Source organism: Cenococcum geophilum (assembly GCF_001692895.1).
Source record: "Cenococcum geophilum 1.58 unplaced genomic scaffold K441scaffold_79, whole genome shotgun sequence".
Lineage (NCBI taxonomy): Eukaryota > Fungi > Ascomycota > Dothideomycetes > Gloniales > Gloniaceae > Cenococcum > Cenococcum geophilum.
The window spans coordinates 497,261-522,783 of NW_027137637.1; the positions used below are offsets into that span (position 1 = coordinate 497,261).

The window sequence follows — 25,523 nt, forward strand, 5'->3', positions numbered from 1 at the left end:
TAGGGTAAAACGTATAAAGTACCTTATGTTTATTATAAGCATAAATAGAATTAAAGTTAACCCTAAGAAGGTTAAAGCAATCTATAATTAGAAGCCCCTTTATACTATAAAGAGGATCTAGTCCTTCCTTAGGTTTTGTAATTTTTATTACTAGTTTACCTATAACTATAGAGTTATAATAAAGCCTCTTATAGGGCTTATCCAGAAAGATACGCCTTTTATCTTTAATAATAACTGCCTAAAAGTCTTCGGAGAGTTAAAAGATTGGCTTATCTCTTCTCTAATTCTTTATTACTATAACCTAGACCTTAAATTAATGCTAGAAACGGACGCTTTTAATAGAGTTATAGCAAGAATCCTATTATAGCTATATTTAGACAGTAAATAGTACCCTATTACCTTTTTCTTAAAAACAATTAACCTAGCTAAGTATAACTATAAAGTATATAATAAAGAAATACTAGCTATTATCTAATTGCTGTTTTAATAGCGTATAGAACTTAAGGGCATAAACTCCCGGATTAAGATATATATAGATTATAAAGCAGTTTACTAAATAATAAGCATATTAGGCTAAAATACTCTCCTAATTCTTCTTTATAATTATATATTATTCTAGTAAGTAAAACTCTAAGGCTAATATATTAACCTAAAGGGAACAAGATATAGGACTATAGGATAAGCTAAAAGCCTAATACTGTATACACGCCCTCCTTTACCCCAAATAGCTTAACCTATGGATTCTTAAGGAGCTAGACCCTAAACGAAATAATTTAGTACCTATAGAGGGCGAAGTCTTAGACAAACTAATAGGGCTAATTAATTATATCCTAACCGCAAACCGCATAGCTAACTCCCTAAAGGCCTTCTATCACTAAGCTATAAAAAGTAACCCTAATTTAGAAATAGAAGGATTGCTTTTATATTAAAAACGGCTTATGGTTCTAGATATTAATAACCTATAAATAGAGCTAATCCGTAAAGCCCACTGTTAAGTCTCTATAGCATACCCTAGTTAAGATAAAACCTACTAACTACTAGCGCCCCGTTACTATTGGTAAGGACTTTTATCTAATATAGAATAATTTATTAGAAACTATTATGTCTGTAGATATATAAACGCCCCTAAGGATTAAACTCCCGGGTATTTATAACCACTACTAGTCCCGGAACGCCCTTAGCAATATATTACTATAGACTTTAAGTTATTTCCAAAGGATACCTACGGTTATGATATAGTCTTTATAGTAATTAATTAACTAAGTAAGCAATCTTTCTCTATCCCTTGCTTTAAGACCACTACTATAAAGAATATAGCTTACCTTTACGTTAATAATATCTACCCAATCTACAGTGCTCTTAAATTAATTATCTCTAACTATAGCCCCTAGTTTATATCGGATTTCTAGAATAAACTCTACTAAATCCTTAGAATTAAAATTAAGCTCTCTACCGCATTTCACCCTTAGACTAATAGATAAACTAAGATTATAAACCAGTACCTTAACTAGTAACTACGTCTCTTTATAAACTACTATTAGGATAACTAGTTAGAATTACTGCCGATAATAGACTATATATAGCTTACGCTCCCCTATAACAGTATAGGGATATTACTATTTAAACTACTCCATGGGTATATACTATAAACGTCCTTTAATTAAGATAGGACTACTAAACCTATTACGGCCCGCAAATGCCTTAGCTATAAAGAGGCTTGGATATTTACTAAGAAAATATATAGAGCTTAGGAGACTACTTAAACAATTATAAAAAAGGCGTAAGAGAAGGAGTTTAATATAAACCAGTATTATTATAAGGTAGACTTCTAAGTAGAAGATAAGGTATAAGTATTACTAAAGAACTAGAAAACTTAGAGGCCTAGCCGTAAGTTAGACTACTAAATAGCAAGCCTATATAAGATCTTAGAGAAGGTCGGACTACTAGAGTTAATAAAGATCCACCCTATCTTCTCTCTAGACTAACCATAAAAGGCCATAGATAACCTATTGCCTAGGCAGTATAATAACCCCCTACTATTAATCCAGATTATAGAGGATAAAAGTTAAAGAAATCCTAGCAGTTAAGAAAGACTATAATATCTTAAAATACTATATAAGCTAGGTAGGCCACAATAAAGACCTAAAATGGTATCCTATATTTAATTTTAAGTACCTACCTTATAAGGTACGGGGTTTTTACCTAACCTACCTAGATCTACCTAGACTACTATATAAATTAGAAAACCAGATTAAGTGCTAGAAAGAGGGGATAGATAACTGTAATAGCTTAGACAACGCCTAAAGGCGGGCTTTTTTTAGAAAGAGGGGGGGTAATATAACGGTGCTAGGGCACGCTACCTGTTATATTCTACGGACCCTGACTTCTACTAACTAATTAGGATTTTCCATGCCCGGTATAGAAAATCGCTATTAGCCCGCTTACCACTAGCGCCCTAGCGGCCCTCGCGATATATCTACCTACTGCCCCTAACAATTCTTCTTCTTCTTCTCCTTAGCGTAGTATCTTTATTAAATAATAATCTACAAGCTTTGGTTTAAAGGCCTTTATACAAGCCATTACAGCTAAGATTTAGTTAATTATATACTAAATAATAAATAAAAACTTAGGAAATCTCTCGCTTAGCTATAGCAAATAAAGTATTTTCCCTAATATCTCTATTATACGCCTTGAACCCGTTCTCCTGCGCTAAAATTTACTATTTTATTACTTATATTACGCGTTAGTTAGGTAGTAGAGCTTTTTTCTCTACTTCTTCTACTTTTCCCTTATTAAATTTATAATATACGTGTTACTAAACCCCTTTAGTACTATATAGAGTTCTTTATAAATCTAATAATAATCTAGCTAATAAATATATATAGTCTTTAGTTATATATAAGAGCTTTACTTCCTTAAAGCGTAATTAAAAGTATATTAAGCTCGCTAATAGGCTTAACTACTACTATAACATAGGCCTAAAGTTTATTAAAATTCGTTCTAATAATAGTAATAAGTAAATTATTATTATTTCTAATCCTCTTAATTAGTGGCTTAAAATTAGTTAAATCCTTTATTTAATAATTATTAAGATTACTTTTAATATATTTTCTATACTAGTAATAAGCTATATATATAAACAAGCTTTTAGTTTAAAAAAATTTACTAATAAGCATCATAAACTATTAGCCGACATAATTAAAAGTAGTAGTTAATTAAAGGCCTTTTATTAAGTAGTTTAATTAACTATATTAACCTTAATAGAGCTTTAACTATGCTCTAATTAACGAGCTCAAATATCAATTTTATTAGCTATAAACTAATTACATTAACTTATATAAAAGGGATTAGTAATGGACTATACGATATAATTCTAGACACTAGTAGCGCAGGCTAAGTAGAATTAAGGGGCGTTAATAGCACAGTATAAAAGGGGACTAAAGACTAAAGTTTAAGCTACTATAATACTAATAGATAATTTAAGCAATATAAGAGAGCTAATTAAGCAAGCTATTAAGGGATATAACTAGCTATACTAGAGTAAAAAAAGTAGTAGAATATAGTAAGGACCGACGCATATAAGAAAGGTACTATAGTATAGCGCAGAACTAATAGACCTAAGCGGTACTAAAGAAAATAGAAAGTAAAAAAAAGCGACTATAGAAACCTAGAGGGTAAGGATTAAGTAATTAAAGACCTAAGGAGTAGAGGCCGAACCAGGGATCTTAATAGTAGAAGATATTTAGGCGGACTCTATAGCAAGACTAGTAATTTAAAAATAGAGCTTATATAAACTATAGAAAGAAAGGTTATTTTACTAAAGACTATAGAGGGATAATAATATACTGCGAGGAACAAAAGAATATTTAATTAAAAGTTTTGTATTTTATTATAATAACGCATAACAAGTTTATAAAGACGCTAAGTATAGCGTAAGCTATTAGCTATAGGAGCCTAAGTTAAAAGAACTTTAGAGTATAAGAGAGTTAGATAAAGAATAAGATTAACTTTATAAACTAGATTAGGATTAAGACGGTACGTTTAGCTAGTAGTTAGTAAAGAAAGTTCTTGTATAACAGTTCTAGTAAAGGGTAATAAAATCTAAAGATTAAGATAATTGGATTATTAGTAGTAATGACAAGGGAATAAAGGTAGCTTACTAGGAGTATATAGACCTTAAAAACGCAATAATAGAGGCAAAAGTTAAATCCACTATAGAGGAAGGATTAGCAATAGGGATCGAGACTCTATTAGATACAACGTCTATCGCTTCGCGAGATATAAGAGAAGTAGGATAGTAAGCTACTTTGGCACTTAATAAAGGCAAAAGGCCACAGACTTAAGATTCTTAAGAAGAGATAAGAGAAGCTTAAGAACCTATAATAGACTAAAACCAATAGAGCAGAGTAGTAGCTTAGTTTAAAAATAAATAAATAAGTACGGGATAAAGAGTCCTAGGGGATTAAGACTCTTAAGACGAGATAAGAATACTATAAAAGCCTATAGAGGTAGAAAGGCCAGCTTAGTAAGATATATATAATAAAGCTTTATATTTAATTAAATCTAATATATAGAAATAGAGCCTCTAGAGCCCTTATTACCAACTATTCTATCTACTCTTTAAGCCCTTACGAGTGCATAAGATAAATTTAGCTATATTAAAATATTATATTAGATAAACTAGGGCTAAATTTTAATCGAACAATATTAATATTTATATATAGAGAGGTGCTACTAAAAATACGTAATAAAATACTATAAAGTTTATACTACTTTTCTAATTAGGACAGCTAGCTAATAGCGTAATAGTCAGCGTATATTATCCAACATTTAACTATAAGGGTCAAGCTCGCAGCTAGGCTAACTGTTAGATATACTAGCCTAATTTTAGTAGTTAATCGAACTCTATATCGTCCTGTTTAATTAACTTAGTTTCTTCGTTTAATATATAAGATATAGGCATTACTTATAACTAAGGGGAATAAATATTAGGATTCTTAGTATATAAGTTTTAGGTAATTCTATAATATATTATTATTATTAATTCTACTTATTGCCCGGTTCGGTCCCTTTTCTAGGTCACTATAGGCTTCTACCTTCTATTTACAGGAAAAATGCCTAGTAAGGAAAATCCTTAGTATAACCTTCTAACTGGTCTTACGTGCTCCGCCTTTCTTAGCCTATTTACCTTTATAATATATCTACCTTTTATACTATACTTCTAAGGTATTTTAGAAGGTCTAGGGGGTAGTAGAAGGGTTTAGTAATTTGCCTATATACTGCCTTTAGCCTAGTGGGTGTGTTTAGTCCCTAAGGGTCTAGAAGGGGGCATATCCTTCTATATCCCCCTGTTGGATTTTATACGCTATCTAGAACTACTAAAGGACTCCTTAACCTATAAGCCATTATACTACTATATATAGGCCCCTATTTATAAAAAGTATTTAGGTAATATTGTTTATACCCGCTCTAGTAAATAGCTAGTTTTTTACCGTATAGTAGTTATAGAAGAGTATTATATAGCGTACTAATTATATAGGCCATCTGTATATATAGAGTAGTATAGTGTTTAGGATATCAATGCTTACTAGGTATATATTTAGTCCTAAGACCTCTATCTATAGTAGGAAGACGACCGTAGATTCTACCTTTGTCTCTCCTTTATATAGGGGGAGAGTTAGTATTAACTATAGGGTACTCTATATTATTACTCTCCGCGCTTTTACTGCCTTCTTCTAACGTTATTTCTACTTAATATCTGCCCACCTTGCAATATATATAGTAGATCTCTACTTATACTAGTGGCCTCCTATCCTCTATTGCCGTAGTAATACTCTATTAGCGCGGCGCCTGGTCTCCGCTTAGTGTTATAATAGCTCTTATATTTTCTATTTTCTCTCTACCACTTATAGGCGGAGGGATTTTTAGATGCGGTGCCTCTTTGGGGGGGCCTTGCTCCTTAAATACGTTCTAGTATTTAGTATATCTCCTTCTCTACTAGATGGCCTTATACTATAAATGCTCTCCATATAGCAGTTGCTTCTATATATACGTCTAGTAGTACTACTACTGTTTTGTATTCTATTGCAGTATATAGTGTCCTTTTATAGGCCCCTATAATTCTATATAGGTACTAATTTTATAGTCCCTTTAGCGGCGCTAGGGAGCTTTTTACTAACAGTTTGCCGTTTAGTTCTATACCCCAGATCTAGGCGCTATATAGCATTATTGGCCATATAACTACCGTATATAGTAATTATATGCGTCTAAATAAGGGTCCCTAGGTTAAGGCTATATAAATAAATACTATTAAAGTTAGGTATAAAAAACCTCTAAGGGAGACGTAAGAGGTAATAAAGTATATACCGCCTTAGGTAACAACCATATTATATTATTAGGTTGCCGCTTTGGGACTCCTATAAGAGAGCGCCCTAATTACCTATCTTAGGGCTTTATAAAATTGGCCTCTATACCTCTACGCGGTAGAACCTAAGAACCTAGCAGCTGCTATTAGTGTTCTATTAGAATTATGCTGATAGACTACTAAAGTAAACGCAGAGATATAGGTACGGCAGCGTATCGCGGGCGCTGCGATGTGGTAGTAACGGGAAATTTTTTCTTGCTAGGGGGGTAAGCCCTAGCGGAGACTTAGGAATATAGCTACTATATCTTAACATACGTTTCGAGCTATTAAACTACGGCAATCTCTACCTCCGGCGACCCCTTCCTTCTATATAGTATAACTATAATATACGCGTAATCGAACTATATATACCTTATAGGTAGGAGGCCTATAATAAGCCTCTTATTCCTTATCCTACCTAATAGTTTAGATTTACTCGTGCGGTATTCCGTTTTCCTTTATATCTTTAGCTAGGGATATATATAGAGGACTTAAGTTAGGGCCCTAGGACAAGACACCTAGTTCTATACTATATTTGTCCCGCTATTCCTTTAAAGTGGAAATTATACTATAAGTAGGAGGACCGTAGGCAACGTATATATACGTATTAGTATATAGGGCGGAAGGGTAGGTATATAGTATATATTAGTATATAATAATCTACAGAATCTATAAACGCATAGAAGTATAGTACGAATAGTAGATAGGGTAAGAAGGCAATTTAGAGATTAAGTCTTAGTTCGGGAGACTGTTTCTAAGCAATAACCTACGGTACTTTTCCCTCCCATTAATATAGTATAGGTACTACCTAAAGGGATATATACTATATTACCACTCACGTCTCCCTTAGAGGTTTTTTAATACCTAACTTAATAGTATTTATTTATATAGACTTAGATAGGAACCGTATTAGATATTAAGTAAGAATAAATATATAATTACCTATCTCGCCCTATTTACCACTTATACTATACTTCTATAACTTTATAGATTGCTATTAAATTACTATTTACCTGCCCTTTCTGCCCTATATACGTATATACATTACCTATTATCCTTCTACTTGTAGTATAAATCTAGTCCTAAATAACCCTTTACCCTAAAGGAATATTAGGATAAACTAAATGTCTTATTCTAGGGCCTTAACCTAGGTTCCCTATTACCTATCTCCTATATCTAATAATGTACTTATACTGCTAACAATATTAGAATAAAGCTAGGTAGATTAATATATAGAGGAAGACGAAATATTAAGTGCCGTGCGGTAAATCTAGACTAAATAGATAGGGTAGTATATAAGGCAGGTAGTTAAGAGGCTTATTATAGGTCTCCTACCTATATAGTATATTATTTACAGGTAGTTATATATTAGCTAGTAATACAGTAGAGTTTAATATACCTATTTATTTAAGCCAGTTTTCTAGTAGCTATAACATGCCTATAGTTATACATCTTTTATAGTTAAGGCCCGACTAAAAACCTCTCCCGCCTAAGTAACTCCTATTTACTCCTTAAACACGTCTTACTAGCATACCGTCCTATTAAATAGTTCCGTTTATTAATATACTAATACGTATATCCGTCCTTTTAAGCTATATAATAGTCTCTCTAGCTAGGATATAATCCTATCTATTTACTAAGGATTAAAGTCTAATTAAGGAGTAAAGTCCTTAGAGCTAGCAGTATCTACTACGGACTACGCCCTATAGGAGGTTCCCGTTTTACGTTACCTATAAAAGTCTCCTTATAATAGACTAACTATATTTTATAAAATAGGTTATAAACTAAGTCCCATACTAGGCGATTTACTTTATGCTATTTTACTAACTAAGCTATATATATACCCCCTAATTAATACGCGTATACTACCTACTAAATAGGCTTATATTTTTCTACTTTAAGTTAGAATATTATATATTTATCCCATGGAACGCCTGCGTCCATCTAGAAAGTGGTCCGTGCGGAACACCGAGCTCAAAAATACGCGCAAATTGTATATAGATTCAAGCAATAGATTATTATCAACCATGCCTTCCAAATGTACTTCCAATGATATAGATCTTGTTGAACCGATCCAATATCGAGTTGATCCAAATTGCAAAGCAAAAGAACCACCCTAGAACCGTGGCCTCTACCTGTTTTCAACCCCCTTCACATTAACGATTTCAACGATCACGGCAAGCCAATTCTACCCTCAGGCGTCGAGCAGAGCAACCCTTTCGCGATATTTAGTTAGTTCTTCACAGATGAGGTTATGGAGCAGCGATTGGACAAACAAGTACGCAGAGCAGCGGCTCGAGGGCAAGGAACAATCGCCATGGGTGCGGGTATGGCAGCCAGCGTGCAAGGACGAATTGTACGGGTATTTAGGTGTGCTTATTCATATAGAGCAACTAAACTCAAAGGATTGAGTGTATATAGGCTTTTTGTATGGCAATCGACAGATATCACGAACCTTGTATTTCTGATCACGGAGCCTTGATCCTATTAATCCTACTGGCTAGTTCTCATCGATAACAGATGGACGCAAGTTGCGTTCCAAGGGATACCTAAATAATAAAAATTAAAGTATTAAAATATATTACTTATAATACCTTTAAGATTATCTTAAATTAATTAGTAGGACTATATGGTGCTTTATAAGGCACTATAAAAACTAAATTAAATGCTACTGCCTCTATTTAATATTTATAGATTACCTCTATAGACACTTACATACCTATATCCACGCTTACCTATAGGTAATATTACTAGTATTTAGCTTAAATTCTAAAAGCTCTCGCTAAGTAGAGTTATTAATATAATTTATAGAGCCAACTAGGCGACTATAAATACCCTATAATTATAGGCTTTTAGATAAAAAAAAGTAAAGCAAATATAAGGTATTAATTTATATATAAACAAGTTAAATATATATAATATTCTAACTTAAAGTAGAAGTATTTAAGCCTATTTAGTGGGTGGTATATATATATATTAATTAGGGGGTATATACGTAGTAATTAAGAGTGGGTAATATATATTAAGTGAGAAAAACCAATATTTATTGTATATATCGGATAAATCCGATATTCAATATCGATTCATTTCAATTAGCTTATCGTAATTTTTGGCTACACTGATGCCCGTACCTGCACGTAGTGCACGTACTAACGGTCCACTAGTGGCCTAATTTGTTCTAGAATATATTAATATCTAAGCAAAGCAATATAAAGAACCTAACAAACGAATATAGATAAAATTGATGTTAACATAAACTAAACGCCTTCACTTACCCTGACATCGACTCTATGATTACGATACAAATTACTCCGCTGAAACTTACTTCAACCCTAGCCATAGAAGCCTCGGCCACCGCGTGCACGCAGCCACCGCATGCACGGCACCAAAATACATCTTTTTCAAATACTTATATCTTAACAACTATAATAGCTATTTATATGAAATTTTAAATATAGCTTATCAAATAGTAAATATAGCTCTTTATGAAATAAAATTATAAAAATTATACTTTATATAATTTTTTATATTTTTATTCTATATAAAAGTTATTTTCTTTTATATTTTACTCTAAATGATATTATTTTATATTTTTATTTTATAAAAAGCTTTATTTACTATTTGATAAGCTATATTTAAAAAATTTATATAAATAGCTATTATAGTTGTTAAGATATAAGTATTTGAAAAAGATGTATTTTGGTGCCGTGCATGCGGTGGCTGCGTGCACGCGGTGGCCGAAGCTTCTAAACCAATAGGTTTTTAGCTCCCTTGCTACTTAACTTTGCCTTCCCAGCTCCGAGTCTTTAGCTTTAGCTATACCTATTATTCCCTAAGCTCTGGAGTTGTAACAGTTGGATAACCTGATTAATATACCTATACTGGTGGCATGGGCTTGGGCGAATTTGCCGAACTTCTCCCGTAGAAGTCAGGCTACAAGGAACTTCGCATCATCATCAGCCCATCTTACGCCATCTTCATGTTCCCAAAAGTACGTGGTAAGCAGTTCAGTAAGCTAATACAATCCATGTGGATAAAAAACAATTGTTCTAAGCCCGGCTATCTCTCGAATGATAGGAGAACCGGATTCACGGCTGCTCGTCAATTCGAGGGATGATGGCGTGCGAGCAGGAGCCGCACCTGTCCAACAACGCGTTTCAACGCGATTGCTTCTATTTCGCAATTGGCTCAGTAATCCTAAGTTTCGAGTCTGCCAGTTATTGGGGTTTGTATTCGATCACGTATCTCAATATAACGGTCCTTTTCTAGTTTCTTTATTCAACTACTCTTTTCCAATTTGAAGAAAAAGCCAACACCTGAACTCTATCTTACCTGTGCCGGTTACCAGTTTGAAGACTTAGAGCATATGGCATACCAAAAATGAACCAGCTATACCTCGGAAACGATGTCGACATTGAGGACCCAGAGTGCCGTCCACTTCTCAGTCCCTCATCCTCGTCCTCAACCAAAACTACAGGCACCGGTTCGTCATATAACCATGAGTCTATTCCGGAGACTGAGATCGTGCGGTCTGTTGAGCACGACGTCCTTCCAGAGACAGCGACCTACGGCCGGAACCTTACTTGGGGAAGCGCATATATCCTTATTATATCTCGAGTAATTGGCAGTGGAATATTTGCAACTCCCGGCTTAATCGCGAAATCTGTGGGTAGTGTAGGCCTTACGCTTCTACTATGGATTGTGGGCGCCGCTATTTCAGCATGTGCCCTTGCAGTATCGCTGGAGTACGGATGCATGCTACCACGCTCGGGTGGAGAGAAAGTTTACCTTGAATTCACGTATCGCCATCCACGCTACCTTACCTCAACGCTAATAGCAGTTCAAGCTGTGCTACTCGGGTTTACGGCAAGCAACTGCATTATTTTCGGAGAATACGTTCTATTTGCTTTCAACGCCGAACCCACGGAATTCGCTCAGAAAGCTCTGGCAGTGGGCCTTCTCACCTTTATCACAATCGTACACGGATGCTTCCTAAAGACTGGAATCATGATACAAAATATACTCGGCTGGATCAAGGTGGTTCTATGCGCCTTTATGGGCCTCACTGGTCTCTACGTTGTGGTTTTTAGGCCTCAGAACGGATCCGGATCTCCAGCAAACACCGATATCTTCCACTGGGATAAAATATGGAAAAACTCTAATTGGGGCTGGGGGATTTTATCAACCGCTCTTTTCAAAGTCTTTTACTCTTATGCCGGCTTAAACAATGTTAACAATGTACTCAACGAAGTCAAGCACCCCGTTCGGACGCTGAAAACAGTCGCCCCTGCGGCTTTGGTTACGGCATGCTGTCTATATCTGCTTGTGAACATTGCGTACTTTATCGTGGTACCGATAGATGAACTAAAAGAAAGTGGCGAGCTGATTGCTGCGCTCTTCTTTGAGAAGACATTCGGAGCAGGATTTGGAAAGACTGTATTGCCTCTCGCAATTGCTATCTCGGCAGCAGGAAACGTTATGGTTGTTACATATGCACTGGTACGTCTAATGGCCTCGGCAGCTTGCAAATATGCGCTAACGCAGCTTCCCCAACTTTTGTGAAGGCTCGAGTCAATCAGGAAATCGCTCGCCAGGGCTTTCTCCCGTGTTCTCGTATTTTGGCTTCATCGCATCCTTTTAATGCTCCATTAGGAGGTCTCGTCGTGCACTACATTCCATCTTTGCTTGTCATCACTCTCCCCCCGCCCAGAGACGTATATACATTCATTCTCGATGTTGAAGGATATCCTGGGCAGTTCTTTGCCCTAGCAAGCTCACTAGGCCTCTTGCTGCTCAGATATAAGCGACCAGAATTGAAAAGGCCTTTCAAGGCTTGGTTACCTGCTGTATTCTTAAGAATACTTTTGTGCTTGGCGCTCATTGCGGCTCCATTCTTCCCTCCGAAAGGATGGCAAGGCGATGTACACTTCTTCTATGCTACCTACGCAATTGTGGGCATTGGAATGCACGCCTCTACTTTCTCAATACTCTAAGGAACATATGCTAACCTTCTGCAGCATCATTTTTGCCGTACTTTATTGGTACGTTTGGACAGTTGCACTCCCTCGCTGGCGGGGATATACCCTCGAAGAGGAACTAGAAGTCCTATCTGATGGAACGAGTATAACCAAACTTGTACATTCCACCCCATCATAAAAACGCTTTATATCGGAATTGATACATTGGGTGACGCCCTTCAACGGTGTAACAATTAAGCAAGTAGCAAACGCGTATTTTTCCCATGGTATTTTATTACAGTTCTTGATCTTTAAACCTTAACATGTCTTTCTTTCAGCTATTGCCTTAACCAACTCTCATTTTCCATAAATATCTACCATCTCTTGCCTTATGGTCACCACGTCATCAGTTCCCTATGAACCAAGATCTCCGATTAAACCTTGTCGATTCCAGTCATATTAGAGATTGATTGTTAATCTGAAATGGGCAATCCCCTCTTTCAGCCTAATCAATAACTCCGAGAGTGAAGGAAACAGCCAACGGATTAGTCTACGCCAATAGAGTTATTTACGCTCAACCAATTGTCGGGATGCGCATTTCTCAGCATCGTATACCTTTATATTGCCCATAATATCTCCGAATTGCGTGATGGAGAATCTGACAAATTACCCCGCGTCGGCCACCTACGACGGTATATAGGAACATGGAAGCCACATACAACGAAACGCTAACACATCACAGTTGATAAAGTACCTCAATCCACTTAGTTTCTCCACATACCCATACGATGGCGTCAGCAGCAGTATCATCCACTTCAGGCCATGGGCCTGCATTCCAAGACAAGCCAGTCCCTGTCCTCCAAAGCTCTACAACTAAAAATATCGGCCCGCAGAATGTAAGAACGACTCTCAATTACTACAAGGATCCAGGTAATGGCTCTACGCCGGAGCCAAGCTACGTCGGTCGTCCAGAAACCTATGAGCGACCCGTTGAAACGGTCAATGTCACCATCACAGATATCAGCGGCAACGAGGATAAGTATTCGCTCGACGGAAATGGTTTCCAGATATACCCCCACGTCAGTGAAGAGAAGGGCTTCCTAGACGACGAGAAGATCAAGCGGGAATACTACCCAGAGACCGAGCAATTGCTGAAAGACGCGTGAGTCCCTCCACAACTCCTCACCTCTTCCTTAGACTGCTTCCTCTCCCCAAATAGACTTGCACTGACCAAGATCCCTCCAGTACCGGCGCCACCCGTATCTTCATCTTCGACCACACGATCCGCCGCGCGACCGCCGACTCGCGCGTAACTCCACAGTCCCTCCGCGGCCCCGTCCGCCGCGTGCACATCGACCAGTCCTACACCGCCGCCGCCAACCGTGTGTCACACCACCTCCCCGACCTCGCCCCTGCACTCCTGCAGTCCCGTTACCAAATCATCAACGTCTGGCGGCCCATCCGCCGCGTGCAGCGCGACCCTCTAGCCATCGCTGACGCGCACTCGGTCCCAGACTCAGACCTCGTTCCCGTCAAGCTAATCTATCCGGACCGCGAGGGTGAGACGTATACGGTGCGGCCGAATCCGGCGCATCGCTGGTTCTATAAGGCGGGGCTAGGGCCGGAGGAGGTGATTTTAATTAAGTGCTTTGATAGCGAGACGGATGGGAGGGCGAGGAGGGTGCCGCATAGTGCGTTTGAGATTCCGGGAACGGGAGAAGAGGTGGAAGGGAGGGAGAGCATTGAAGTTCGGGCTTTGGTGTTTTATTAGGCCAAGACAAGGGAACGAGAAGAAAACTATGAACGTCTGAAGTTTGATGGGTGTGGGTGGTGAGATAGCTTGCTAGGTAATGCGTTATTTGTTTAATTGGCTAATTTACCATTCGCTACACTTTCCCTCCGCTACCTAATATGCAAGCACACTACATATCGGTTTCTTCTTCTCGTGGTCGCTTTTGGGTGGAGCCTTATGCAGGTGTGCGAGGAAGACATAGTTAGTAGGTGGTGATTGAAAAGGAGCTTTAGATGAGATACGCGTCGACGAGTATACAATAACTTTTCCGAAAAGCCCCACGGACGTTTCTTGTATATAAAACAGCATGCTCGGCGCTTTTTGGTTAACGCCGACCATATAGTAGGAAAATCAATAAAGAACTTTTTCAACACCAGAGCTTTATCACTACATTCTATTCCTACCTGTTCTTACCACGGGTAATTATATTGATTATAAACATGTAATCATAATCAAAAGATTGATTATGATTATCATTAGTTAGATTATATAGTAATCATAACTTATCCCTTAACTTAACCCGTTTGGGCGAGCAGAGGAGTGGACCCGTGCGCGAACACCAAAATCAGAACAACGCGTATCTACATAGAATCCAACCATTAAATACACCACCACCTGCAAAATACCGTTCTGCAGGAACAATGACTGTTAGAGACTTCATATCGAGCGATTTAACTCTAAGCATTGAGCTTTCATATTAATTTGCTATAAAGTTAAAAGCTTTGTATTGCTGAGTACGGATAGGTTCTTATCGATAACCTGTGTGCCCATTTTAACGGGTCAAAGGATATGTCAGGGCACTGAGCAGGCTGATGGAATCCCTTCGTCTGGCAAAAGAGACTTTTCGTATTGGGCGCTTTGGGCGCTCCTGCCTGGGTTAGCATGCTGCAGGCACCCTAGCTAGCGTGATTTTATTAGCAAGCCTCACCAAAACCCAATTAAATCTTCAGAAGGCCACCACTAAAAACACATATATTTTTGAGGAAGTTGGTCAAAAAGTCGTGATATATGACGTTATGACTGTAGGCTTCTGCCTGCCAATTATATAGGAAAATTCTCCGTTAGAGTCCTCCCCCAAATTACTGCCTCGGAGCTTTTTAAGCTAAAGACGCACGATGTTTTACTAACAGTTCAATGATTAAATAGACGGCGATAATATTGAAGCTTTTGATCAAACCATACTAAATATTATAGGCTTCCTGGTTACATCGCTGCTGTTCACCGCAATATCCAAACGTCAATAAGGCGCCAGTACCCTTGCCGCCGAGCAACCGCACTGACCAGAGGTTTTAACACCAAGCTCTAGACGGTATAGAGCCTCTAGATTGGCTTATGAGGCGTGCATATACGAAAAGTCCATGAATTCTTGCCACACGAAGGGATGATACATATGATGCTCTATGAGGAAGAATCTCAGGGGCTCGAAGGCCCTGAGAAGGTATCTACAAGATGGCCCGCGTGCTGTCACGTGACACGTAGCTGAGCTCAAAGAGACTGCCCAAGTACCCCCCCCCTACCAACAGGATATAACTAATAGAATAGTTATATGCATCCCTGGATCCCAGCAATCAACTATTGTAAGCTTCCCAATGCCTCTTATTTCTTAGAGGACATATGCTCCAATTCGATGCCACCCAATTCGTAATCTTTGTTCACGTTTTTCCCACGAAGAATATTCCATCGTTCTAAGTCCGCCGAACGAATTCACCACGACACTAGCCAAAACCACTACAACCTTCCTATTAGATCAACTCACCTAAGAGTATATGCACCATCCATACAATTTCGACAATCAAGGCCTTGTAATAATAGCACACCGCAATTTTACGTACAAGAAACGGGCGAACCTTGCTCTCGCCATTGCACACGCCTAAGCCCTTATGAAAATTCTTCAGTCTGCAGAAAATTTTTGCTGGTCTCTAACGTTATCAAGTGGCAGTTCTGCGGCAGATTGGCAGAATCAGCTACACTTGACGCACTCTAAAAGCGTTTCCATAGAACAAAATCTGTATCTGTCTTTCTGAATCCGGCTTATATCGGTGGCATGGTACAATTTGTGGAGTCATAGGTCTTCCATCCATCAGACCTGTTGCAAGTAAAAACTTCGCGGCATAATTTGGCGCGGAACGATAAGCAATCTGGCGGTTCTTTCGCCAGAGAAGAGTAGAAGATCTTACCCAAAGTGCTCAATAATTCTGCAATCAGTAGTCGCAAAAAAAAAAGCCCCTTACTCGTGAAAACGACACCACCATAGAATTCTGTGGGGCAGTCGCAACACGATTCCAATCGACAAGGTCGGAAGCCCAGTGCGGTTGTTCTAACATGGACTAAACCCCATCTTACAAAGCCACGTGAAGACGTATCTTCTTTTAAGGATGAAGGCTGTGGAGTCGTTCGATCACCTTCTGGGCATGTTACTCGTTAGGCATAGCTATAGGTCATAATAACTATAACCATGAAAGTAAATACCCTTGCCATATTGCTCTTCCGCCCTAGTCTTTTTTGACCCCAGACCAGGCCCTTACCTGATGATCGTGATCCTTATTTCCAAGGTTTACTGGTAGAGCCTATTTACTTTACATGCTGAAGATGCTAGCTAGTGTAGTGTAGAAATGATGCTGGCGTCACACATGGCTGTTGGTGATGAGCGCCGTGTAAGCTTTGGGGTAAGCCTGAAGGGTACACTGGGATGCCATGGTAGACAAGTTCACTGACGAAATCGTACCGGATCAACTAGTTGCATCGGCCTGAGGTTAAGCAGTCTAGATCATTTCTGAGCGATGCTTGAGCTTGATGTCGGACCGCTGCAATGGGATCCCGTTCCAGGGCCTTGAATCTGCAGCAGACAAGGACCCATTGTCAAGCACCTTGGTTCTCAAACGTGTCCCTTGCAATCCAACCAACGACCAACAATGTTCCAGGACCAAACGCAATTCCGGCGGTAACCGCTGTCGACACGATGCGAAGCCAGGAATAACCGCACATGCCCCCGCTCCTAAGAGATACACAAACCACGAAAGCCCGCGCCGGAGCAAATCTGATCATATATCAATATCGTACGAATCGCGGCATCTGGCTCATGAGGCTTATCGAGGAAGTATTCAGGCACGAACATCTCCCCTACCGATAATCTCGCAGCCGCAAGCGTATACCGGTAAACCACCGTACTAACAATAGCGATAACCGCAACTGTAACTTTCAGAGCTGGTAAATCGCGATTCGGAGCGTACACCCGATCATACTGGACCGTATTTAGCAAAACAGTCCTCGCTAATGCAAACATAAACATCGAGATCCAGACTAGACAGAGTTGCCAAACCCAGTCCCACTAATGTCTTACTTCAAGGCTCGGATGAAAGTAAGACGGGAAATGCGGAATGTAGTAGAGCAACAGCAAGGATGGCAGTAGAACAACTGAGTACGCGCGATTGGTAAGGCGCAAATCCGATGCCGCAAATTTCTCGGTTAGTGTAAAAACATAATAGATGTAGAAGTAGATGGGGCCGGGGATGCTGGTACTAATGATTTAGGTCCAGTATCCCAGAAAAACCAGTCCGAGGCGGGCATCGTAACTCTTTCGATAAGTAAGGAGGTAAAGGTAGATACTTACATTTAAAAGACGCCTTTCCACTCGAATCGGGAGGTTTCAAAGATGCCATGGAAGACTGGATACATTAGTCCCGCCATCGTCATTGTTCGAACCGTTAAAGCAGACATGGCTAGAAGGGGTAGCGCCCACAAGGCACGACGGAGTCTGCTTTCGTGCTTTCCTAGACCTTGTGTCAGGTTAAAAGGCATTGTCGCGAGCAAGAAGCGGTGTGGTGGAGGGAGGAACTCTAGAAGTTCTGCTCCTATGTACATGTCGGATAGCAAGTCGACGAGGTAGTCGCCCATCTGCGGTACAAAGTATTGGACCATGATCCTCGCGGCCACTGACTTCAGGGCGTGGGCTCGCGTCAAATCATTCGAAGTCTTCAAGATGGCGGAAATCCGCTGATCCAGCCTTGCTTGAAATCCACTCAAGCTCCTTTTGATCTGGTCGTACGTTGGTCCAGCACCTTTGGTCTCCTCCAGTAGCAGGTAAATCTGGTTGGCAGGAGCTGCTGCGCTTTCGATCGCTGCGTTTCCCCCTTGACCAGCGTTGGGCGTCATTTTATGAACGCTGTCTCCCAAGCATGCAAACCGTCCCCATGTCCAGACCTTGAATTGCCCTTCTTCTAGAGGGACCAATGCGAAATAAGTCCATTTCTTCCAGAGGTCGTCAAATGCTACTGCTCGGTTTGGCATGACCCCAAAATCCAGCGACGCTTCCGCATACTTTTCGGCCTCTTCTTTGGACGTTTACCGTATCCGTATCGCTTGTCGTACTTCTTCGTCAGGAAGAAGACATGCTTATCTTTACCGCGGACGATGAGACTTGATTGGTACAGCAAAACTCACGAAGCAATGTGGCGTGCAGCGGATGCAGCCGAGCCGGATGTTATCCCAAAGGCCGACCGTAAAGCCGTATTCAGCGAATACCAATGCTTATACAGCATCGCTGAAGGTGTTGACGGACTGGAGCTCAGATGTTGCGATGTCACGCTTAGCAAGGAGATACCGTCTGCGCCAGCGATTGTGTCGCCTGAGTACTGCGATCCGTCATCGCAATGGACCGTGATTCCGTAGGGATCCTGATCGATTTTCGATACATTTTTGTGAAGTAAACTTTTGATTTATCCCAGATGTGATCGTATAGTATCCTGAGGACAAGTTGGTGGTCTAGGAACACGAATCCGTAACCGAACCCATGTAGTCATGTTATTCGGCCGGGCGGGTCGCCATTCAAACTAGAATGCACCGTACATCTTCCCAACAAGACCAGGTGAATCATCCTTGGCATGGATATAGTTCCCATCCTCCCAATGATCTGGCACTGGTGGCGAATTTTGTCCCTGCGGTAGTTTGCTCCAGCTGTTATTAACCATGCTCGGACCGTCCAAGCCAGTTGTAGTATAAGGACGCGAGGTCTTTTGATTCAAGCAATAGAACTAGCAGCCATGAAAGTAGAAAAGCGGTTGGAAATTGACATAACTGATACGTCCTACCTGCACCTAATCCCGCACTGCCGCATTCGTCAACCAGGACATGTGCTCGAAAGAATTTAGAGTGCGATTCGTGATTCGTTCGCTTCGGTTTCGCACGCGCTATGACCGAAATAGAAGAGCACCACCTGCACATCATCCTTCAGCTGTCACCTTGTGGCAGTGAACTCCCAGCAAATAGGAATCAACCTCTAAAAGACGAAGGATCGAAGTCGGGGCTGCTTATATGCAAGTGCTCGCTGTTGTGAACCCCGTCCAGCACCGTTGCTGCCTAATCCGGTGTGCTAGAGTGCGTTTGACACAGCAGCCTTAGCTTACATGCAACCAATTGCAATAGAGATAAAGCTGCCGCCTATCTCCTCTTAACTTTACGGATAAGTATAAAAGGTTCGATTGTTTTCTCGGCTTAAACACCATCTTCCAATAGTTCAATTGAGTGCTTTCATCTCCTCCGTGTTCTCCTACTACTAGTTCCCCCCCCCCCAATAGATCCCTAGACGAGCCTATCAGACGCCTCACCATGGGAGCTACCAAAGAAATCGCCCTTCAAAGCGACGAGGCGCGCAAAGCTGCCTTCGAGGAATTCAAGCAGCACTGCTCAGGTCAACGCACCAGCACCACCCTGTCCGTCATCGAGGGCCTCCGCAAGACGCACCCGGACCACCACGTAACGGCCGTCCTGCGTACGTCGTGCTCGCTGCTCGAGTATGCGGCAGCGGGCAAAGCGACGGCAACTTTCGACGGCAACGGCGAGGGCTTCGACGTCTTGCGCGGCTGGAAGTCGGTCGGCGAGGGCCTCGAGAAGCGCGACCACCCGGGCCGGCTGCAGGACTCTGTGAACTTCGGACGGTACGCGTACACGTGGGAGGGGCGCGAGTTCGTCGTGTACGAGGTGGAGTGGACGGAGCTGCTGCGGCCGCCGACGCAGCTGTACTGCGTGCTCGCGGCGCGGACCGGGGCCAACGTCGCGGCGGGGGACTCCCACTGCGCGGACACGGACGCGCTGCTGCTGGCGGCGGGGAAGTGGACGTCGCAGCTGCACGACGAGATCTACGTCTTCGACGACGGGTACTGGGCCAAGAACCGCGAGCTGTGGACGGTAGTGCAGGGCTCATCGTGGGACGAGGTCATCCTCGACCCGGACATGAAGACACAACTCATCGAGGATGTGCAGGGCTTCTTCGACAGCCAGGCCATGTACAAGGAGCTCGCCGTGCCGTGGAAGCGCGGCATCATCTTCCACGGCGTCCCCGGGAACGGCAAGACCATCTCGATCAAGGCGCTCATGAGCTCGCTGTACGCGCGCCCGGATGCGATCCCTTCGCTCTATGTCAAGAGCTTTGAGACGTGCAAGGGCCCGCAGTACTCGATCCGCTCGATTTTCTCGCAGGCCCGCCAGTCCGCGCCGTGTCTGCTCATCTTCGAGGATCTGGACAGCCTGGTCACTGACGAGACGCGCAGCTACTTCCTAAATGAAGTCGACGGGCTGGAGTCAAACGACGGCATCTTGATGATCGGGTCGACGAACCACTTGGACCGCCTCGATCAGGCTATTTCGAAGCGGCCGAGCCGGTTTGATCGCAAGTATCACTTCAAGCTGCCCGGGGAGCAGGAGCGCGCGGCGTATGCGGTGTTCTGGAAGAAGAAGCTAGCGAAGAACCACAATATTGAGTTTCCGATGGAGCTGTGCTCGATCATTGGAGCGTTGACGGAGGGTTTTAGCTTCGCGTATCTGAAGGAGCTGTTTGTCATGGCGCTCTTGACTGTGGCTAGAGGAGGGCCAGTACCAGAAGAAGAGGTTGTAGAACCTGTGGGGCCTGTGGAGAAAGCTGCAGGGGTCATGGACGCGGAGCCGGCTGCTGGAAATGAGAAGGTCGATATGAATGGGGGTGAAAACGAGGCAACAGAGGCTGAGAAAGTAGAAGCCCCGGTTAAGAAGCGGACGATGCCAGAGGTGGAGATTCCAGAGGAGCTCCGTGAGAACGTGTTGCTGAAGGTGATCAAGCATCAGATCAGGACGCTGTTGGATGAGATGGACAACACGAAAGAGGATGATTGGCCAAGCGAGAGAGAGAAGCCGGTTCGTGCGGTTAGACCCTGCCGTATGGGCCCACTTTCCCTTATGTAACTACTTCTTGTGCTCATCTGGATTTTTAAGCACAATATATATTTATGTTAATTATCTACACCCCCTAGATGGGCTCTATATTGGCGTATAAGCACAATTCGTGATTATTATAATTATTCTACCCCGCACCCCTTCCTCCCTTCCCTCCCCTTGTCTTTACCTCCTCCTAGAGACTCGTTTTATGGATTCCGTCTAAGGTAATATCAAAAGCCATATACACACCTTCTCTCCCTCTCCCCCTCTCCCCTCTCCCTCCGTCCCTGCCTCTGCCCCTGCCTCCCTACCTACTGCTCCCCTACTCTCTACATTATATGGCTAAATCTAACGTATAAATGGGTGGGACGAAATATAGCTAGATATATAAGACGCGAATATAAAGAGGGGTAGAGGGCAGAGAAAGAATAGAAAGGGAGGCACAATCTAGAGATAGAGGCGGAGTTGAAGGTATTGAGGTAATGGAGGTGGTGGCGGAGGTGATGACGGAGATGGTGATAGAGGGAGTTACGGAGCGAGCCCTTGAGATGAGGTGGCTAGATAGATTGGCAGACTAATTAACCTTTGGTAAATATATGCTATTAACATGTGATATAGATTTATAACTCATATAATTATTAGATATAAAAAGGATATCTATTTTTCATTAAGAGAGGCTCAAAAAAACCCACATCGATACCTTAATCGGGTGCCAAAATGAGACTTCCGATTTGAGCACAAATCGGATCAATAACGCGATTGCTAGATAGGAGGTAGTTAACAAGAATAATGTATATTGGATTATTCCATTTATTCCATGACTAAAGTTCTCGAGTAAGGTATTTTGGTGTTTTGGAGGCGCACGTGGTCTTGCTGTGCCTCCCCCCCCCTGAATTGGGGCCAAGCTCGGGTGTGGGGAAGCTTCGATAACAAGGGTGAAAACGACTTGCTCATGCGGCACAGTAACTCGCAACTTTCCATCCCGTCCACCATAACTGGAGCCAGAATTTGCCTCATACTATGGCGATTTAATAAACAACTAACGGCTTACAAGGCTTACCCTTGCGCCTCAGGCCAATTGAACCTCTTGAGGCCCTGTAGAATGGCTTGCTGTAACGCCCTATGACCGTCGGGCCAGCCATACCGGGTGGGTGCAGGTACACGGGCACAGGTAGGTCGAGATAACGCCACCATGTACTTTTCTCTTTTCTCACTCTTTTGCCATGAGCGACCTTCTCTTTCCTGCTCTAGCTTCGGGGTATCCAGATGCAATTTCATCTGCTGCAGTTCCTGCATCCGCGCGCTGCGAGACTGTATATCAATCTCTTTCCTCTTCTCTCCTCTCCTCTCCTCTCCTTTTCTCTCCTTTTCTCTCCTCTATGGTTTCAACCACACCTCGTCTAGCCTCGTGAAAGCTCATCTCACTCTTGCCCTTTGTTGCGCAATCAATTGCCCGTATCGCTATGCGTCGGCAAGGCCTCGCGTGGTGGCGTCCCCTCGTCATAGCCTCGTGCCTGACTGTCGCGACATGCACCAATTGCTGTATATTCCCTTCTCCAACCTCCACCTTTAAGTATATGCAACTAAGGACCTCTGCAGACTACCCCAACGGCGATCTCTCTCCATCGAACAACGACCAGCCATGCAGCACGCAGAAAGGCGCCTCCTGCTGCCCACTCAACTGGCAATGTCTCGACAATGGCCTTTGCTACTATCCTCCAGACAACTACTACGGGCGCTATGGCTGCACTGACCAATCATGGAAAAGCCCATACTGTCCCTCCGGGCTTTGCACAAATGGTTCGTCTTGTCACCCTCGATTGCGCCACCATTAAAGTTGCATGGAGCTCACAGCGAATCCGAGCAGGTCTCATAGCGGCCGGCGACGAAGCCATCGTCCAATGCAGCAACAAGGACAACAAATGGTGCTGCGACGGCGACCGCATCCACGTGAAGTGCTGCTCGAACGACAGCCTCACCTACTTCGATCTGCCGGACGGCAACGTCTTCGCGACCATCGGCAGCGGCTCGACCCCGACCACCGCACCGGTCGTGAACACCTTCGACTCGGACCCCTCCTCCACCGCCAAGTCTTCGGCCGCCAAATCCTCCGCAGCCCATTCCTCTGCCGCACCCCCCTCCGTAACCGTCGCCGCCTCCTCAACCGCCCAATCCACCTCCGCAGCCCACGACTCGACCTCCCTTCCTACCTCCGCCGCCGCCTACACAACCATCCGCACCTCCCTCACAACCGGCTCCAGCGGCGCCATCGCCACCGTCTACATAACCTCAGCCATCACCCCGACCGCCACCCCAACCCCCGGCCCGCACCCCTCGCACACCGACCTCATCGTCGGCTGCGCCGTCGGCATCCCCCTCGGACTCGGCCTGCTCGGCCTCCTCGCCTTCCTCCTCCGCCGCCGCCGCAACTCCCCGCCGTCCGACCCCAACGACCCCAACGACGCCGTCTACGCCGGGACCTTCAAAGCGCCGCACCGGGCACAGGCGCAGCTACCGCCGGAGCTGGGCGGCGAGCCGATTGGGGCAGGGAGGCCGATTAGCGTGCTGAAGGGGCGGGCGGAGCTGGAGGGGACGCCGCGGAGTGTGGCGGCGTCGTCGTCGTCGTCGCCGCCGCCGGGGTATTCGCCTGGGATGATGGGTGCGGGAGTGTGGGGTGCGGAGAGGTATTCGGGAGGAGCGGCGGGGGCTGGGGCTGGGCAGGAGAGCACGCCTGGGGGGCGGTATATTTCGTATCGGCCGCCGATGGAGGGGGTGCAGGAGAGGGCGGAGTTGACGGGGGGTTAGGGGAGGGTTTGGGGGGGTTGGATGTGGGGATGGGTGAGGGATGTGGGGAATGGAGTATGAGGTATGGGGTATGGGAATGGGATATCGGGAATGGGAAATGGGAAATGGATGATGGGATGACATGTAACGGACGAGGGAACAGGAAATAACTAGCATACCCGGTTTCATAGAGAGGCATGTAATTATAAAGCATCCGCAGCGACTAGGAACCTTTCAATTGAAGTCATAAGCACAATTCAAAGCTAGCGATATTCAATGCAAGCAGTTCCGCAGGGAAGCAAGTAATTCCAGTGCAATTCAGCATATTGATCCACTGAAGCAAAACATCTCACGCACGCACGCACGCACGCTAACAAGTCTCATTTCATTTCATTCGTGTCATTTCATTGCATCGTCTCAGAGATAACGTACCTACTGCTACGAAGGTATGCCAATGCCAAACACTATGCCTGGCGAGCGCGTCTTCCGACGGCCCATCTCAGATGCCCCAATGCCCATGCTATCCCAGACCAAGTCAAAGAAGCCGTTCAGTGCGGTACAGTTGGCCCGTTCATGATGTTACGGTTACCTTGGCGCTCGGATGACTGGCGTGATATCATGTTAGCCAGGTCTCTAGTAGCAGGAGACGAGGGTGTTGGGAATGGAAGGGGTAAGAAAGCCCAAATGGGGCGAAAGAAAGAGTGTGTGTACCTCTGTCTCTTGCATTGAGCCCTTCTCCAGAATCTGCTTCACGACGTCTTCCTCATTGCGCGTGCCGAACTCGTTCTCGAGAATGCTGTTCGAGGCGCCGTCGAGGATGCCCTGGCTGCCTTGCCTGTTCACACCAGCACATTAGCATCGAACCCCCTCCCCATTTCACTGTAATAAATCTTGCAAAATTCGCTGTATCCGTAGAATAATGTGTATCGAGCTAATTGCAGATGACGAGAGAGAATTGGGGAATAACCTACTTGTGCGTGACGAAGATCTTCCACCCGTTCACGACCTGCGCCAGCGGCACCGACTTATCGTTCTTCCAGCCCTGCACCGCCCGTACGCTGTCGACGAAGATCACGAAGTCGTCTTGGGCGCCCTTGTAGTGCACCTTGGTCTGCGTGTCGTTTCCGCGAGTCATGATGGATGTAGTTGTTTGTAGTTGATTGAATGGTTGAGTGGAGGTTTATTTAAGGGATGTTGGGAATTGGAAGTAATGTTCAGCCCAAGAGTAATTGTGAAGTTGAAAGTGGAGTGGTATCGTGTGACCGGGTGTTGAGAGTGGAGTGCTTTTGTAGCTTGCTTGCCCTCACCTATGACGTATTCCAAGCGAAGCACCCTGGCCGCGAGAAACTTTAGACCACAGCTCCAGCCCCCCCACACGAGCCTCATGCCTATTTTGCATAGC

The 25,523-nt window shown here is 43.2% G+C and overlaps 6 protein-coding genes across 6 annotated transcripts; 4 read left to right on the forward strand and 2 right to left on the reverse strand.

Annotated features, from left to right (window-relative positions):
• Positions 1–10,379: 10,379 nt before the first annotated feature.
• On the forward strand, positions 10,380–12,559 carry K441DRAFT_622345 (putative methionine permease; the record flags this gene model as incomplete). Its single annotated transcript, XM_067646003.1, has 3 exons — positions 10,380–11,902; positions 11,968–12,354; positions 12,398–12,559. The coding sequence occupies exons 1-3, from the start codon at positions 10,784–10,786 to the stop codon at positions 12,557–12,559; spliced, it is 1,668 nt and encodes a 555-aa protein (XP_067497305.1). The 5' UTR covers positions 10,380–10,783.
• Positions 12,560–13,148: 589 nt separating this feature from the next.
• Positions 13,149–14,131, forward strand: K441DRAFT_592220 (uncharacterized protein; the record flags this gene model as incomplete). Its single annotated transcript, XM_067644867.1, has 2 exons — positions 13,149–13,522; positions 13,606–14,131. 2 exons carry the CDS (start codon positions 13,149–13,151, stop codon positions 14,129–14,131), a joined length of 900 nt encoding a protein of 299 aa, XP_067497306.1.
• Positions 14,132–17,544: 3,413 nt separating this feature from the next.
• K441DRAFT_336320 (uncharacterized protein) lies at positions 17,545–18,775 on the reverse strand. The gene has a single exon (XM_067641240.1). The coding sequence runs from the start codon at positions 18,437–18,439 to the stop codon at positions 17,765–17,767; it is 675 nt and encodes a 224-aa protein (XP_067497307.1). The 5' UTR covers positions 18,440–18,775; the 3' UTR covers positions 17,545–17,764.
• A 981-nt stretch (positions 18,776–19,756) lies between these two features.
• Positions 19,757–21,364, forward strand: K441DRAFT_592386 (P-loop containing nucleoside triphosphate hydrolase protein; the record flags this gene model as incomplete). Its single annotated transcript, XM_067644876.1, has 1 exon — positions 19,757–21,364. The coding sequence occupies one exon, from the start codon at positions 19,757–19,759 to the stop codon at positions 21,362–21,364; it is 1,608 nt and encodes a 535-aa protein (XP_067497308.1).
• Positions 21,365–22,986: 1,622 nt separating this feature from the next.
• On the forward strand, positions 22,987–23,254 carry K441DRAFT_502769 (uncharacterized protein; the record flags this gene model as incomplete). Its single annotated transcript, XM_067642026.1, has 2 exons — positions 22,987–23,146; positions 23,214–23,254. Coding segments are annotated over 2 exons (201 nt in total), but the record flags the coding sequence as incomplete, so codon positions are not given.
• Positions 23,255–24,669: 1,415 nt separating this feature from the next.
• On the reverse strand, positions 24,670–25,256 carry K441DRAFT_592183 (putative RNA binding protein; the record flags this gene model as incomplete). The annotated part of the gene is made up of 3 exons (XM_067644865.1): positions 24,670–24,726; positions 24,833–24,956; positions 25,093–25,256. The coding sequence occupies 3 exons, from the start codon at positions 25,254–25,256 to the stop codon at positions 24,670–24,672; spliced, it is 345 nt and encodes a 114-aa protein (XP_067497310.1).
• Positions 25,257–25,523: the final 267 nt, after the last annotated feature.